Source organism: Galleria mellonella, unplaced genomic scaffold (assembly GCF_026898425.1).
Source record: "Galleria mellonella isolate WM207_F2 unplaced genomic scaffold, CSIRO_AGI_GalMel_v1 utg905, whole genome shotgun sequence".
NCBI lineage: Eukaryota > Metazoa > Arthropoda > Insecta > Lepidoptera > Pyralidae > Galleria > Galleria mellonella.
This window is the reverse complement of record NW_026442174.1, coordinates 1,572,731-1,588,872: the sequence shown is the minus strand read 5'-3', so window position 1 is coordinate 1,588,872 and position 16,142 is coordinate 1,572,731. Positions and strand designations below refer to the sequence as shown.

At 34.4% G+C, this 16,142-nt stretch overlaps 1 protein-coding gene across 3 annotated transcripts; it reads left to right on the top strand.

Moving 5' to 3' along the window:
• The first annotated feature begins 1,562 nt into the window (after window positions 1-1,562).
• LOC113510960 (collagen alpha-1(I) chain-like) lies at window positions 1,563-14,917 on the top strand. 3 transcript variants are annotated; one of them, XR_008253740.1, is made up of 9 exons: window positions 1,563-2,179; window positions 3,353-3,413; window positions 3,968-4,103; window positions 6,799-6,927; window positions 7,255-9,696; window positions 10,778-10,913; window positions 12,030-12,093; window positions 12,853-12,911; window positions 13,267-14,917. XR_008253740.1 is itself a non-coding variant. In XM_052902478.1 (8 exons), exons 1-7 carry the CDS (start codon window positions 1,987-1,989, stop codon window positions 12,083-12,085), a joined length of 3,147 nt encoding a protein of 1,048 aa, XP_052758438.1. In that variant the 5' UTR covers window positions 1,563-1,986; the 3' UTR covers window positions 12,086-12,093; window positions 12,853-14,917. The 3 variants fall into 3 exon arrangements, 2 of the variants coding, with proteins under 2 accessions (XP_052758438.1, XP_052758436.1); XM_052902478.1 differs by having other exon boundaries at window positions 1,563-2,173; window positions 12,853-14,917; XM_052902476.1 differs by having other exon boundaries at window positions 1,564-2,179; window positions 12,853-14,917.
• The last annotated feature ends 1,225 nt before the right edge of the window (window positions 14,918-16,142 follow it).

Sequence of the window (16,142 nt, the reverse complement as noted above, 5' to 3'; positions counted from 1 at the left end):
AGGTATATATTAAGTCATCTGAGTAATTTTTTCTACGTTTATGTGCTACAATATTATTGTTATATTTTTATGATCTTTTAATAATAGACGGTTTATTTAATTATTGCAGATCCTTTATTCAAAATTCAGACATTATTATACTATAATACTATTTAACCAACCAATCAGTATCCACCTCTAGTGATGTCCCATATACACTAGTGATATGATCTTACAACAATTATACTGGATACCGGAATCTTAACCGAAATATATTCCGATTTAAATTTAGTAAAATATATGTTCTGTAAATATAAGACCGCAGTCCTGTGGAGTAGTACGTCTATGAAAGGAACGCATGAGTGTTTTATAAGCATCTGTCTAAATTCTAAGAAGTTTGTGTTATTGTTCATGTTTATCAAGTAAAAATGAATACTTTTTCCAACGTGTCATGAATTTAAAAAAATCCAACTATGATAGATGAACGCGTTATTATCTAGTATAATAGATATGTGAATGTTACTGCATGCCTGAATGAAAAAAATTGCTTTTCTCGCTGCACTTGTTAGGAAAGTTAGAAATGCTGACAGGATGGTAGTAGAGTGTGAAAGTAAACCCGTGGCTCAGGCACTACGGCGAAGAGGCGGAACACTGTTGAATTTAGTAAGTAATATCAATTATGTTTCCCCCAGAGCGTGAGGTCTCCATGACAGATTTATCCATGTAAAGAAAAGGAAAGTTTGAAAAAATATAAGCACCTAAATTGTTTATATAATTGTTACATTATACATGGTACTATTGTTTTTTAATCGAGTAATGGATTAACATAACCTTCAAGAAAAGAGCATATTCCTTTTTAAAAGGCCGGCAGCACACCTGCAATGCCGTAGGTGTTGTGGGTGACCATGGGCGGCGGTAGTCACTTACCATCAGGTGAGCCGCATGCTCGTTTGCCCCCTGTGTTGTAAAAAAAAAAAAATTCTATTTTTCTGGGAAAAAAAGCATTAGTTACAATCTAGAAATAAAGTTATTATTATTATATTATTAGTAATAAAATACAATACTAATTTATAATAGCATTTTTAGTTTTTTTCCATATTACATTCTATTTCCATATGCTGTACAGAGGCAGAACTATGGAAATATGAGCAAATTTCAGCATTCTCAATGATTTATCTCAATTATAGAAATTATCGATGGTTTCAAATATCATATCAACTCAGACCAAAGATAGAATATTTTCTTTGTTTTTTTTTAAAGACAGATAAAGTCAAAGCATTCAATAGATGGAGCATAGTTAATTAATATAGTGTGTTGCTCGTTGTATTTATGACGTTGTCTATGCATTAGAGAGGGATAAACATATAAAAATGCTTCTGCCTTTTGAAAAGTTTGTAAACGTCCAATTTAATATGTCACAGTATACTATATACTGTAACTCTGTGGTTAAAGTCAAATATGCAGTAGTCAAAGTCAATAATTTTAGTATTCATTGACACTATGTTAATAAAACTAGTAAAGGCAGCATGGTCTCCGACCTTAGCCTGTTCCACAACGGAACAAATGTACTAGAAAAAAAAATAAAACTGGTAAATAAACCTATACGTTAATTTCGAAGTGTCAAAACAAAACAAATTATAAATTTTTAATATAATACGTTTATCCTAAAAATATTTGCATCGATATGTCGCCTTAAAGACTTATTTCCTTTATAACGTAACATTTATATTCTAAATTTAATGCACTGATTCCATAGATTTTATACTACGGTTTTTGTTTGAAATGACAAGTTTTGCGTTGCGCAGTACACTTTCTTATTGTTCTGTCATTCTGTTTTTTATATGAAGGGTTTTTGTTTATGTTTACATTGTGTTTTCATAGTGTTTTATGTTGATTATGAATGTTTGATAATTACATATGAAAACTAGTGTCCTAAATAATATTTATTTTATACTTGTCGAGGACTTAAAACAGTGATGAAATAGCACTTACAACCAAAACTAAAATATGACTTCAAACAAGCGGAATAACAAACACGACGATTGTGGAGTCACCGAAAATACGGATTTAAGTGATAATAGTGACAGTATTTATAACTCAAACAAACCTAGAGTAAATGCCAGTAGAACTGATGATAACGAAATGGATCATATACAGTTATCTCCAAATACTTATGAGGGGTCAAGAAAAAGACGTAGGAGTAATTATATCTTAATCATAATATACTTTACTAGTTTTTACGAGCGATTATTTGTATATCAAATTTCATAGTAATTGGTTAAGCCATTATTTTTTAATGGATGGTAATGGAATGGTAACCCTGCCTGTGCTAACAGTATAAATTAGTGGGGCATCTGTGAGTGATGATAGGTGAGGATGAAGCAGGTCAGTGGGCCTATTGTGAGTAATTAAAAAATTAATCAATCACAATAGTTTCTATGAGGAATCATGTGAATGTTGATTTTATAGGGAATATTGCTAGTAATAGGATTGTTAATTCCCATTACTACTAATTCCTTCTCTCCCCCTGGTTAAGCCATCAGGTGCTATAAGGAAACAAAAAACTCACTTTCACATTTAAAATAATTGTAAGAATTAAGTTATTTGTATTACCCTAAAATTAGTAGTAAAAATCAAGTGGAAAAAATGAGATTAAATATATTTAGGCCTCATAATATTTAATTTATGAAATAGTAATATTACAGAAAAAATATTATATTTACTTTTAAAATGCACATCATTTTTGCGCCAAATATTTTGTATCATATAATGTTTTATTGGATGATAATGTAACTCCGCCAGCAATGTTGGTATGTGCTTGCAGGGTATTAGTAAGTGATGATAGGTGTGAATGAAAAAGCAGGTCAGTAAGCTTATTATGAATACACCTGGAAGTTAGCACTATCGTTTCCAGGGGGACCACATGAAAGTCAACTTAACAGGGTTTATTGCTAGCAACGGGACTGGTAGTACTGATTACTAATAATCTCTTCCCCCCAATAATGACATGTTGTTTCAGTGTTTTATAATAATTAAATGGTGAACCTTATCTGTGTCTCTAATGTTCTAGTAAACATTTATAGGTGAGAATGGAGCTAGCTCAGTTGGCACATCATAACAAATACAATTTTAAATTTCAAAATCTTATTCTGTTACTAAGATTTAGTATCAGGTTTTAGTTATTTATAACATAAATACATAAGCAAGTGCAGTTTATCACAGATGAGTAAATAACTCAATTTCTGAATTGATTTTCAGATTTTTGCAATTATTTTACTCTTATGCTCATCCTATAATATTTTTTTATGATGAAAGATGTGTTGTTTTAGCAAATGTGTTTCCAATTAAGTAATATTGATTAATCTGTACTTAGGTAATAAAATTGTATCGGACAGTGACCACAAACGTAATGCACAAGAGCCACCTGTAAAAAGGTAAGTTGTTTTTACATATAAAATATATCCAAATAAGTAAGTACATTTCAAATTTTTATACTACATTTTCATTTGGAATATTATTATTATGATATTTTTTCCAAGTAAATTACTAGTGGTATGCATTTTAATTTCAACCAACTTCACAAAGAAGTAGATTCTTAAATTGGTTGTATTTTTTTATGCTTGTTACAGTTCTATACTGATTTGATAAAATTATTTATCTGTAAGGATATACTTATACATTGATCCTATAGAAATTTTGTCATAATCCATTTAATAATTTAGTTTTACCACAATTGAACTCTGTTCTTTTTTGTAAAAAACAATCTTTAATTATTTGTACTAAATATGTAATGTTTTTGATTTATATGAATAATTTATTCTCATCCACTTAAAGTTTCCTATATGTTTGATATGCCAAGTATGGCAACTACTAGCAAAACCCCCCCAAATAAGGGGAAGCCTATTTTCACCAGTGGACAGTTGATATGTCAATGAGTACAGTGTGTGTTTTGTTACTATATCCATTAGTTGATAATTTATTTTAACAGAGAAAAAAGTACAAATGATACACCATGTAGTTCCAATCAAGAAGCAGATTCACAGGAGTTGTACGGTTTGAAACCAGAATATGTGAAACATTTAAAAATCACACCACCTCTCACTCAATGGGTATATGTTAACAATGTAAGTATTTTGACTATTCACTTAGTTTCTATTTGTAATTTTTACCAGTGTGAGACTTCGTACAAGTAATCTGTTTATCATGTATGTCTGGCCCATTCGTATTTCTGCTATGAAGCAGTTGTTCTTTTATGGCTGTGTTACAGGTTACAGAGGTATAACACCCAGTCATAATATATTCTGTGATGTCTATGGTGCTGTTCGTGTCTTTAGGTGATGGTTACCATTTTCCAGTAGATGGGCCGTCAGTTTGTTTTCCATTTTATATTGCATAAAAAAAGCTATGAAACATAGCACCTCAGTCAGTAATTAGAAATGAGAAATGAGTTTATTTGCATTAAACAGTTTAAAATTATTACAAGAGCCACATGTTATTATTTTGGCACCTGTTTAATTGCCTTAAGAGATGTAGGCATGCAAACATTTTTCATTTTATAAAACAAAAGTGGTAAACAAAATTATAAATTGATTATATTATTTAAATTGACCTTACATATTAAAAGTCTAGATTATAGTACATCATGTCACTTATACATATATCTACACATAACAACTAATACAATAAATGTATAAAATAGAAAAATTTCAATAGTAGGGGTAAAATAATTAAAATGTCACGCTTAATATTCAAGACATAAAGAATGCATTTAGTTAGCTCTTTTTTAAATTTAATCAGAGGCAATACCTGAATGTCAGAAGGTAACTTATTAAATATTTTTTGTGTCATAAATGAGACGATTTTTTGATATAGTGTCAATGAACTTTTTAGGACAAGTAGTTTATTTTGTCTCTGTGTCCTGACTGACTTGTGCCTTTATATCCCCATGTGAATAAATCAGGATATTGCTTTACAAATATACAGATTTCTAATATATATAAGCAAGGTGAGGTGAGTAAACCAAGTTTCTTAAACAGAGGAAGACTTTGTACAAAAGTCGTTTGCTTCGGTATTTGCATGGCTGTGTTTCGGTTTGAAGGGTGGGATATGGCGTGAATTTACAGGGTACAAAGGAATAACACCTGAGTCCTCAGGAATGGCAACGCATGGGAGGTATCATGGTCGAAACAGTATACTCTGTTGTTTCCATGGTACTGCTCATGTCTATAGGCGACAGTTACTACTTTCCATCAGGTGGACCGTCAGCTTGTTTGCTATTCTAAGTCGTATAAAAAAAATGCATTTTTTTGTGCTTTGAAGACTGTCGATTTCGGATGAGTTCCCCCATATAATCAACCCATAACGTTGTACTGGCGATACAAATCCATAATATTCGTTAAGAGCAGTCTGAAGTGAAGAAATTTTCCGAAGTTTGTATAGTGCGTAAACGAATTTATTTATTTTTTTGCATACACTGTCGATATGTGCCTTTCAATTTAAATGATATGTATGTCTAAGGTAATACCTAGAAACGTAGTAGTATCCACTAAGTTTAGTTTATTTCCATAATGTATAACATTTATACTTAGCTTAGGACTTGAATATGTTTTAAAGTTAATGATTTTAGTTTTTATTAAATTTATTTTTAATTTATTAACATTTAACAACTGTATTACTCTATTTAATGCAGCAGTAATATCGTTTTGAAAGGTTTCTTTATTCTTGCATTTACAAAGAAGCATACAGTCGTCAGCAAATAGGACAATTTTTTTTTCAACATAGTCTGATAAATCATTAATATAAAGCAAGAAAAGTAGTGGTCCTAAAATGCTTCCCTGTGGTACTCCGTTTATATTAATTTTTAGTTTAGACCGTTATGAAATGAGCATTGTAATGCATGATGGTTACCATAGCCGTCACAGTATTCTGTAATGTATTCTGTATATTGTTAATTTCTGTAATCAATGGTTATTTTTTTTCATCAAGTGTTATATTATTTGCTACTCTAACTTGCATAATGAAAACAACTCACTTGGATTTAGAATTTTAACGTACCACTTGCTTATTGGTACCATTATATGGCTTTAAAATGTATACACTAATGTAACACTAGGGTTACCATTCTTTGTCCCTCTCTGGAACCGGCCTCGTTCTTTTTCTTCCTGAATATATAACTTACATGTTATCCTTCGATAATGGAATGTTCCTGGGGTATTGAGATCCACAACATTGGTTGAAGAAGACTGAATGATTCTTTACGTGTTTTTTTACGATTTAAATGGTAAACAAGCTGACGGCTCATCCAGTGGAAAGTGGTAACTGTTACCGACATTTTTTTCATACCACTGAGGTGGCAAACATACATACGGCCTTCCTGGTGGTAAGCGGTTACCGTAGTATATGAAAACTGTAATACCACAAAAGAAGTAATAACAGGCATTACGCGCGTGTTGCCGACCTTGAAGGGACCTCTTTATCCCTTTTTTGAAGAAACCCATGCTGTAGTTTTTTTGGAAAAATCTCGACAGGGAGTTTATTCGATAACCTGAGTGTTCGTGGGAGAAAACATCTCTGAAACCACGCTGTACGCGATCATCTAGGTTGTAAGATATGACGGTAACCTTCCTATCGATGGCGAGCTGTGTAATGCTAGAAGGTGGCTATGGGTATCATATTGAACCATTCCTCCTGAGCATATTCATTTATATACAGCAAGGACTGATTATTATTAATATTTTTTTTTTAATAAATATTATCAACTCTGTAAATTATTAAAAGTCAATATTTTCTCTATGCTATGATTTATTTTTTTATCAACAGTTCAGGTGTGATAAGACAGAATTGAAAGAGTTATTGGAGTTGGCGGGACATGTCGTCTCCTGCACCGTTGTTCACGCTCATTCCAGATATGCCAATGTTATGTATAGTCACCCCTTGGAAGCCGTACAGGTACGTATTAGAACAGGTCGACGTATAAGTAGTATTAAATGCCAGTATGCACCAAACTTTACATGTAGTAATTTGTAGTAATTTAATTGATTAATGGTTTCATTTCGATTGCAGTATAGTAATATTTTTTTCTATTTGTTTTTTATTAAATTGTATGCTGTCTACTTTGTAGTAACTTCTCTTTAGTTGGTGTTAAATTTGGATATTATTTTACCAATCACCATGAAAATATGTAGATAAGCTAGACTATGTTTACCGAATTTTGTTAGTATTTTTATTTTGTAATATTGACAGCATGAGCAAAGCTAATAGACTACATTTTTTCAGGCTATATCAATGTTAAATGACCGGAAACTCTATGGTCTCAATTTGAAAATTACTATGATAAAATATCCAAATAACACAGTTCTCCTACCAAGAGGTCTTACTGATATAGGCAATGGTTTTGGACTTAATGGCAAACCTTTAAGGGACGTTGCGAGAGAATATGAAAAGTTTGTAAATAAACAACCTTGTTTGATAAATAAATCTTTATTCAAGTCCCTTGATTCGAATTGTGGACAAAATGACAATGACAATCGACATGTTAAAAGAGAAAAACGTTGCGATAAAAAGGAAATAAAAGAGGAAGGTAATAATTGTGAAGTATCAACAAAAGCGATGGAATTTGATAATATAATAGCCTTCATAATTAAAAATATGGATGATATAGTTGACAGTATCAATATGGACTGTGGTAGTGATATTGCAGAGAAAAAAAGCATCAACAAGGAAAGTAAACGTGAAGATAGTAATTCTATTAAAGAATCTGATAAAGAAGCAACCACCCAAGGCAAGGATCAAAGTATTACAGACAATCAAAAAGACAAAGTAAATGTAGCCAAAGCAATACCTCATAAATCAGATAATAATCCATCAAACTTGTTACCATCAATGTCTACAAAACCTGTTGATAGTCGTTATGAAGAGACACAGAATACGCAGAACACTTTTACGGCGTCACTACAGCCACAGACACAAGGAATTAGTCCCATAGGAGAGAAGGTAGAAGATGTTAAGTCACATGGTTCTATTAGTACCATGGCTGAAACCAGTGGGTCTATAGGTAGATCTAATTGGCCTATGAGTGGGCCTGCTGGACCAATAGGTCCGTTTGGTCAAATAAATGGTCCAGCATGGCAGATGAGTTCCAATAGTTCCATTGGTGGTTCCAGTTGGTCCACAGGTGGTGCAAGTGGTTTAATGGGTGGTCCTACGGGTAGTTCAAATGGTTCTATGGGTGGCTCAAACGAACCGATGAGTGGCCCCAACAGATCGATGGGTGGCCCCAACGGGCCGATGAGTGGCCCCAACGGACCGATGGGTGGCTCCAACGGACCGATGGGTGGCCCCAACGGGCCGAAGACTGACCCCAATGGACCGATGGGTGGCCTCAACGGACCGATGTGTGGCCCCAACGGGCCGATGAGTGGCCCCAACGGACCGATGGGTGGCTCCAACGGACCGATGGGTGGCCCTAACGGACCGATGAGTGGCCCTAACGGACCGATGGGTGGCTCCAACGGACCGATAGGTGGTCCCTGTGGTCCGAATGGTGGCCCCAACGGACCGATGAGTGGTTCCAACGGGTCGATGGGTGGTTCTAACGGACCGATGGGTGGCCCCTGTGGCCCGATGAATGGCCCCAACGGACCGATGGGTGGTTCCTGCGGTCCGATGGGTGGCCCCTGTGGCCCGATGAATGGCCCCAACGGATCGATGGGTGGCCCCTGCGGTCCGATGGGTGGCCCCAACGGTCCGATGAGTGGCCCCAACGGAACGATGGGTGGATCCAACGGACCGATGGGTGGCCCTTGCGGCCCGATGGGTGGCCCCAACGGACCGATGGGCGGTCCCTGCGGTCCGATGGGTGGCCCCAACGGACCGATGGGTGGCCCCAACGGACCGATGGGTGGCCCCAACGGACCGATGGGTGGCCCAGGCGGTCTGATGAGTGGCCCCAACGGGCCGATGGGTGGCCCCAACGTTCCTATGGGTGGCCCCAACGGTCCGATGGGTGGCCCCAACGGTCCGATGGGTGGCCCCAACAGGTCGATGGTTGGTTACAACGGACCGATGGGTGGCCCTAACGGACCGATGGGTGGCCCTAACGGACCGATGGGTGGCCCTAACGGACCGATGGTTGGACCCAACGGACCTATGTGTGGCCCCAACGGACCGATGGGTGGCCCCAACGGACCTATGGGTGGCCCCAACGGACCGATGGGTGGACCCAATGGACCTATGGGTGGCCCCAATGGACCGATGGGTGGCCCCAACGGACCGATGGCTGGCCCCAACGGACCGATGGGTGGCTTCAACTGGCCGATGGGTGGCTCCAATGGGCCGATGGGTGGCTCTAATGGTTCCATGGTTTGTCCTATGAGTGGCTCAAATGGTCCCGGTGGGCTCATGAGTGGACCCAGCGGTTTTATGGGTCGCCCCAATGGGCCTATGGGTGGCCCCAATGGTTCCATGGGTGGCACCAACGGGCCCATGAGTGGCCCTACAAGTACGGGTTCTATGGGTGGTTCTAACAGTCCCATGAGTGGTACCAACAGTCCAAATGGTCTCATGAGTAATCCCAATATACCTATGGGTAGTTCCACTGGTCCTATGGCCAGTTCTAGTGACTTTGTCTCTAGTCATTCAGGGCCTATGTATGGTTCTGAAGCATCTATGTCTGGTTCTAATAATTCCATACCTTCCTCTACGATCCGTCTACAAAATGTAAGTATTTATTGAATATTACATATCATTATTATTATATATACATACTTGTAAAATATGTATAGTATATGAAGCTTAAAATTCTATTTTTTTTAATGTCTGAGTTTATTTATTGCCATTTAGTATAATAATTAAAGATAGCATAGCGTTCTATTACACACAATGTGAGCAATAGAACGATTATAAGCAAGATTGGTTATATTTTTTTTTACAAAAGTCGTTTGCTTGGGCACCTCTGTCCCATTCATGTTTCTACCGTAAAGCAGTTGTGTTTGCATGGCTGTTTCGGTTTGAAGAGTGGGATATGGCAGTGAATTTACAGGGTACAGAGGAACAATACCTGAGTCCTCAGGAATGGCAACGTATGGGGAACATCATGGGTGAAACAGTATACTCTGTTATGTCCATGCTACGGCTCATGTCTATAGGCGACAGTTACCACTTTCCATCAGGTGGGCTGTCAGCTTTTTTACCATTCTAAGTTGCATAAAAAAATTTTTTTTGTCTCATTTTGAATATACTTTTATATTTGGATGATACCAATTAGTTGGCAATTAAAAGTCCATGGTATACGCAATGAATATTCCATTAAGATTAATTTACACTGAATAAAAACGATATGTGTTTTACCTACATTATAGTACTGAAATATATATATATATATATATATATATATATATATATATATATATATATATATATATATATATATATATATATATATATATATATATATATATATATATATATATATATATATATATGTTCAAAATTAAAGGAAAAATGGTTAAAAAAATAAATTTGACAGCTATGTTTTTTTTTTCTGCAATGGCCATTAAAAAGGTATCCAGACACGACCAACTTGAAAGTGAACTTGTATAATTCTTGGCGATTCAATGTTATGATGGAAATTTCCATCATTATGCAAAGAAGGGTTAATCAAATTAATTAGAGTTCACTGTCAGAGAATCGTAATGTAAAAAATTATTCAATTATTTTTGAATATTTACAGATAATTCTGACTTTATTACATTTCGGTAAATTTCGATATAAGCTCTTAAATTGTCACTTTGATTTTCAGTTGCCGCCAACTGTAACCTTTACATTACTCTGCAACAAGATGTCACAGTGCGGTCAGGTGATGTCTCTGCGATTGGGGTCACCTGGGTGTGCCTTCGTGAAGTTTAATCTTCCAAAGCATGCTGATGTGTGTTTCCGTATCCTTTTAACATTTTGAAATATGAACTCGATTTTAAATTTAGAATATTTTTTTTTATTAATCCGAGAGATGGCGAGGATCATTTTACGTTCACCACAACAGTAACAGTGGACAAACGACTCTGATCCCCTGTTTTGTCTGTCTATCTGTCTTATCTAATGTAATAATTACTGGTTTTATATAGAAAGAAAAATCTGTCAAGGATAGTCAGGCTCGTGTTCGCGTTACAGTCGCTCATGACTAAGGATCACGAATTGATTTCGAAACTAGTCGAGTTTTTTTCATCTAATTACACGTAAGATAAACCGGTAGTTATTACATAACATGTTTATGTTTGTTCCGGCATCACACAAAACTACTGCATCAAATTGGATGCGGTTTACACAGTTATGTTTCTGAAGGCGGAGCTTGAAATTTTGTGTATGTTTTATTGTCTACTTTCAATATTCATACGTATCCGTTGTGGAAAAAAGCCAGTATGTATTAGGGAGACTTTGTACAAAAGTCGATTACTAGGGTACCTCTGTCCCATTCGTGTTTCAACCGTGAAGCAGTTGTGTGTGCATGGCTGTGTTTCGGTTTGAATGGTGGGATATCGCGTAAATTTACAGGGTACAGAGGAATACCACCCGAGTCCTCAGGAATGACAACGCATGGGGAGTATAATGGGCGAAACAGTATACTCTGTTATGTCCATGGTACTGCTCATGTCTATAGGCGACGGTTACCACTTTCCATCAGGTGGGCCGTCAGTTTGTTTGCCATGCCAAGTTGTATAAAAAAAAATATGGATAAACTCAACAAATGCTCAACCGAATTTAAAAATTCTTTCACCTATAGAAAGCTAAATTATCAGAGAGTATATTATTTTCGAAAATCCTATCTATCCATGCGATGCCGGGTCGAATCGTTTGTTCAGTACAAAGTCATATAATTAGTAAACATTCTAGTCACTTATCATAATGAAGCACTGGTTAAGTATATTTCGATGTACAAGAATGTTAATCAAATGTATAATTAATAACTCATTAGTGGCAAGACTTTCCGATAGTCGAAACGAGTAGCTCTTGATGTTCCCAATAGTGTTGATGAGTTTCCTTAACGGATATCGCAGGACGCTTTAATAACAGCTATATAGAGGGGCGCCGTATAGAGGCCACGTACGTGTAAAGGCGATGGTAAGAATGCTAATATCTTTTAGTTACTTATATGATTATATATACTAGCGGGGTATTGACGCGCATGTGTTTTCCTTTGTATTTATGTGTAAATTAGCACTATATATATATATATATATATATGTACTAGCCGACTCAGTAAACGTTGTTTTACCATATACATTATTTCGAGAACTATACATGAAAATTTATCCTACTACAATTATTATATTCGATTGTCATCTATGCAATCCTATTTACCATATATAAAAATCGCGATACTAAAAAAATATAAATCGTAATTTAATAAAAATATTTGAAATTTGAATTTGTATGTATTTTTCAATGCTAAATCATAATAAAATAAAAATAAAAAATTTTGACAAAAAAATAAAAAAAAATATTTAGGTCACCCTTATCATTGAGAGATATGAAAAATAGATGTTGGCCGATTCTCAGACCTACCCGACATGCACACAAAATTTCATAAAAATCGGTAAAGCTGTTTCGGAGGAGATGGTAACAAACACCGCGACACGAGAATTTTATATATATAATCGAACCCAAATATGTTTTTAAACACGAAAATATTTATGTAAATACTTTTGAAATTTGTCAATCAATATTTATGTAAAAGTTTTAAATAATTCACCGCTACAGATAGTGGACAACAATTATACATAGGTTAATTTGTGTTCAATTCATCTTTATAAATATTAGAGTTATAGATTTAAATAACACAGACATATAATTTTAAAAACTTGTATATTTGCTCTGCAGACCTCCCAAATTGGACAAATTTTGGACTGCCGACCACGTGATTTCTCCGTCAGTGGGCTGTAAGTAGGCACTTGTATTGAAAGAATGGCTTAATATTATATAAATATAAGTATACTAATAAGTTAATATTAAGTTTTTTTTTAATTTTAATAAAAATAGCATAGATATCTATAAATTAATTTTAAGTTATTTTTAACTATAATTTATCGTCACTGCAACCGTTAACTGTACACTATTGAACATAAGCCTACCCCATAAAGGGATTATTGCCAGTAGTTGCCACGTTGGCGTTGCAACCGCAGTTAAGCTTGAGGGATGCTTAAGAGTGATGCTGCTGTCCATTAAGGACAATTTAAGTGTTAAATTTGAAATGTATTTTATAACTGTTAACAATACCAATTTTTTTTATTTAAGGGTGACTATTCACTAAAGGCTGTTGAAAGTCGATATTCTTCCTCAGGGAATTCATATATTAGATATATTAGATATTTTACTAAGAAATAACAATTATTAGAAATAATGTAAGTAATGTTAAATTTATTTCCAAAAGAGATCTTTTACTGTCAATTTAAACATGGTAGCATAGGAAGTTAATCAATACATATAATAAAATCGTAATTGGTCGCTGTCTGTACATAGAAGATATATAAGAAAACGTATTACAGGAGGAGTATATGAACGCAATAGAATCTGAAATATTGATTTTTAGAATTTTTGTCTGTATGTCTGTACGTTTGTGCAAGCTAATCTCAGAAACGGCTGAACCGATTTGAATGCGGTCTGCTCTATTAAACATTTAGTGTTTATTTTATTTCAACCGGTTCATAAATAAAAAAGGTATATCAATATAAAGAACCACATTTGAAATGGCTGAAACTTCTTTTATTATAAGTATTGATTTTTGAAAATTCTGTCTATTCGTGCGAAGCCGGGTCGTATCGTTAGTTTATTAATATGATTAATAAATTCACATATGTCATATGTCTATTATTTTAGATTGTTTGTGTTTAGGATAAGTTTATTTGTAGCATTTAGAACTAAGTAACTATTGTACCATGTAAATGGTTATTTATTTTTAAACCTTATTTCATCAATGTTGAAAATTATGTGCAGTGTTCCATTTTAGTTTTTTGAGTACGATCCTAATATTTAATATAAAAAATATCTATTTAACATATGTGTAGTACATTTGTTAAATACTACTTAACAATTTAATACGAGTAAGTAATTATATTTTACATTAAGTTTAATTATAATTAAGTTTTTAGTCCATAGTTTTGTCAGTAGGTTAACCCTTCTTTGCATGTTTTTTTTTTTGGTGAAGTAAATCAAGGTGATATAATTCATGTTCAACATTAAAGGAAAAACGTTAAAAAATAAATGTGACAGCTTTGTTTTTTTTTCTGCAATATACATTAAAAAGTTATTAAGACACGATTAACTTAAAGTGAACTTGTTCTTTTATAAAATTTTTGGACATTCAATGTTATGATGGAAATTTCCACCATTATGCAAAGAAGGGTTATCCCTATTGTATATACCTAACCTAACGTACATACTTATATATTTTAAATAAATAGTTATATTTATTATTCCTGAGCTACTAATATTTTCTGCATGTTGTTTAAGTACTAAGATATAATAAATAAAGTAGTAAAATAAGCGAATACAAATATGTGATATAAACAACATGTTTTGTTTTTAACCATTTTTTATACTGGTATACTAGCTACCTATGTACTTTTAAAAGAATAAGTTGGAATTGAATAAGCCTATTTTTTCCATATATTGAAAAATTGCTATAAAGCCTGACTCTTAAGTGCTAGGGGAAGAGGGATTGTTAGTAATGGGGTCTAATTGCCCCATTGTTGTTGCTAGCAATAAACCCTAAGTATATTGCTAGTAACGCATTAAATTTAAGCATAGCATTAAAAAAATCTAGACTTTTAAGTGTTACGAATATGTTACTTAAAATCCCATTATATTTTACTGTTTACATACGTCATTACTGTCTTGGATACCCATAAAAATTATAAATAAATATATATTAACTATAAATCAAGAAGTTTTATTTATTAATCTACATGTTTTTCGTTCCCGTGGTTTGTTCTTAGTGTATACTATTGTCACCATAGACTTAGTATAACCTACCATCTAAGACTCCAACTATAGACTGCAAAAGTTCACGACCTTCGAATTTGACTGACAAAAATATTGTTAAAAATATTGTATTATTGAATAATCAAGCCGGCAAGATAAAAATTTCGGAAAAAGAAGATATATATTTTTCCAAAGAGGTATTCGAGCATAGATAAAGAATTATAAATTTCTGCAGATGGCTTATTTAGAAAGCTTCTTGTGCTAAATTATTTGACAAATAACTAAGATTACCTAAACATAAATCTGATTAATGTACCAGAAGCCATGTAATATCAACTGCCTGTGAAATTGGATTGCATACCTACTGCCTAATACTGGTCGCAATTGGTGGCTTGTATTTCAGTAATTGGTCGTAGTTGCTGATTGAATGGTTCTGCAATTGTAATTAGAGCAGACCACTTGAAATGTCCGGTTTGAAAACGTTCATGATCAAATATAAAGTCAGTTTCAATAAGTTTTAATGAAAATGTTGGTAAACGAATAATTGACCCGATCATACAAGGCTGAGTTCCAATTTTAGCAGTACCACTTGTTTTGCTGCAGAAATTCAAGTAGCTCTCGTAAACCATTTATAAATTATTTTGTTCAATGTCCACAAGATTGTTTAGGACCATTTTTTATGGTATTTTATGGGGATATTTGACGGACAATAGATTTTTTTAATGGATGATAATGGAATGCCCGTCTGCGCTAACGATACATATAGGCGGGGTACCAGTGAAGGAAAATAGATGTTGATCAAGCAAGCAGTTGCTAATCTCCATTACTAACGATCCCTTCTCCCCGATACTTAAGGGGTACCATTGACGTCGCAGTGTATCATGTAATATCCATGCTGCTATTTATAGTTAAAGGTGATGTACCGGTTTCCATTAAACGGGCCGTAAGCTCATTTTATATTCTAAGTAACATAAATAATAATATATCAATATAGCAACTATTATATGTTTTTTTAAGCAACTTAGAATGGCAAACAACCTGACGGCCCACTTGATGGAAAGTGGTAATCGTCGCCTATAGACATGAGCAGTACCATAGACATAACAGAGTATACTGTATCGCCCATGATACCTCCCATGCGTTGCTATTCCTGAGGACTCGGATGTTATTCCTCTGAACCCTGTAAATTC

Excerpts from the sequence above, each read along its gene's own strand:
- LOC113510960 (XM_052902476.1), top strand. The coding sequence starts at position 1,987 with ATGACTTCAAACAAGCGGAATAACAAACACGACGATTGTGGAGTCACC. Across the intron at positions 2,180-3,352 it reads GTCAAGAAAAAGACGTAGGA|GTAATAAAATTGTATCGGAC; the intron begins GTAATTATATCT and ends ATCTGTACTTAG. Across the intron at positions 10,914-12,029 it reads GCATGCTGATGTGTGTTTCC|GACGCTTTAATAACAGCTAT; the intron begins GTATCCTTTTAA and ends CGGATATCGCAG.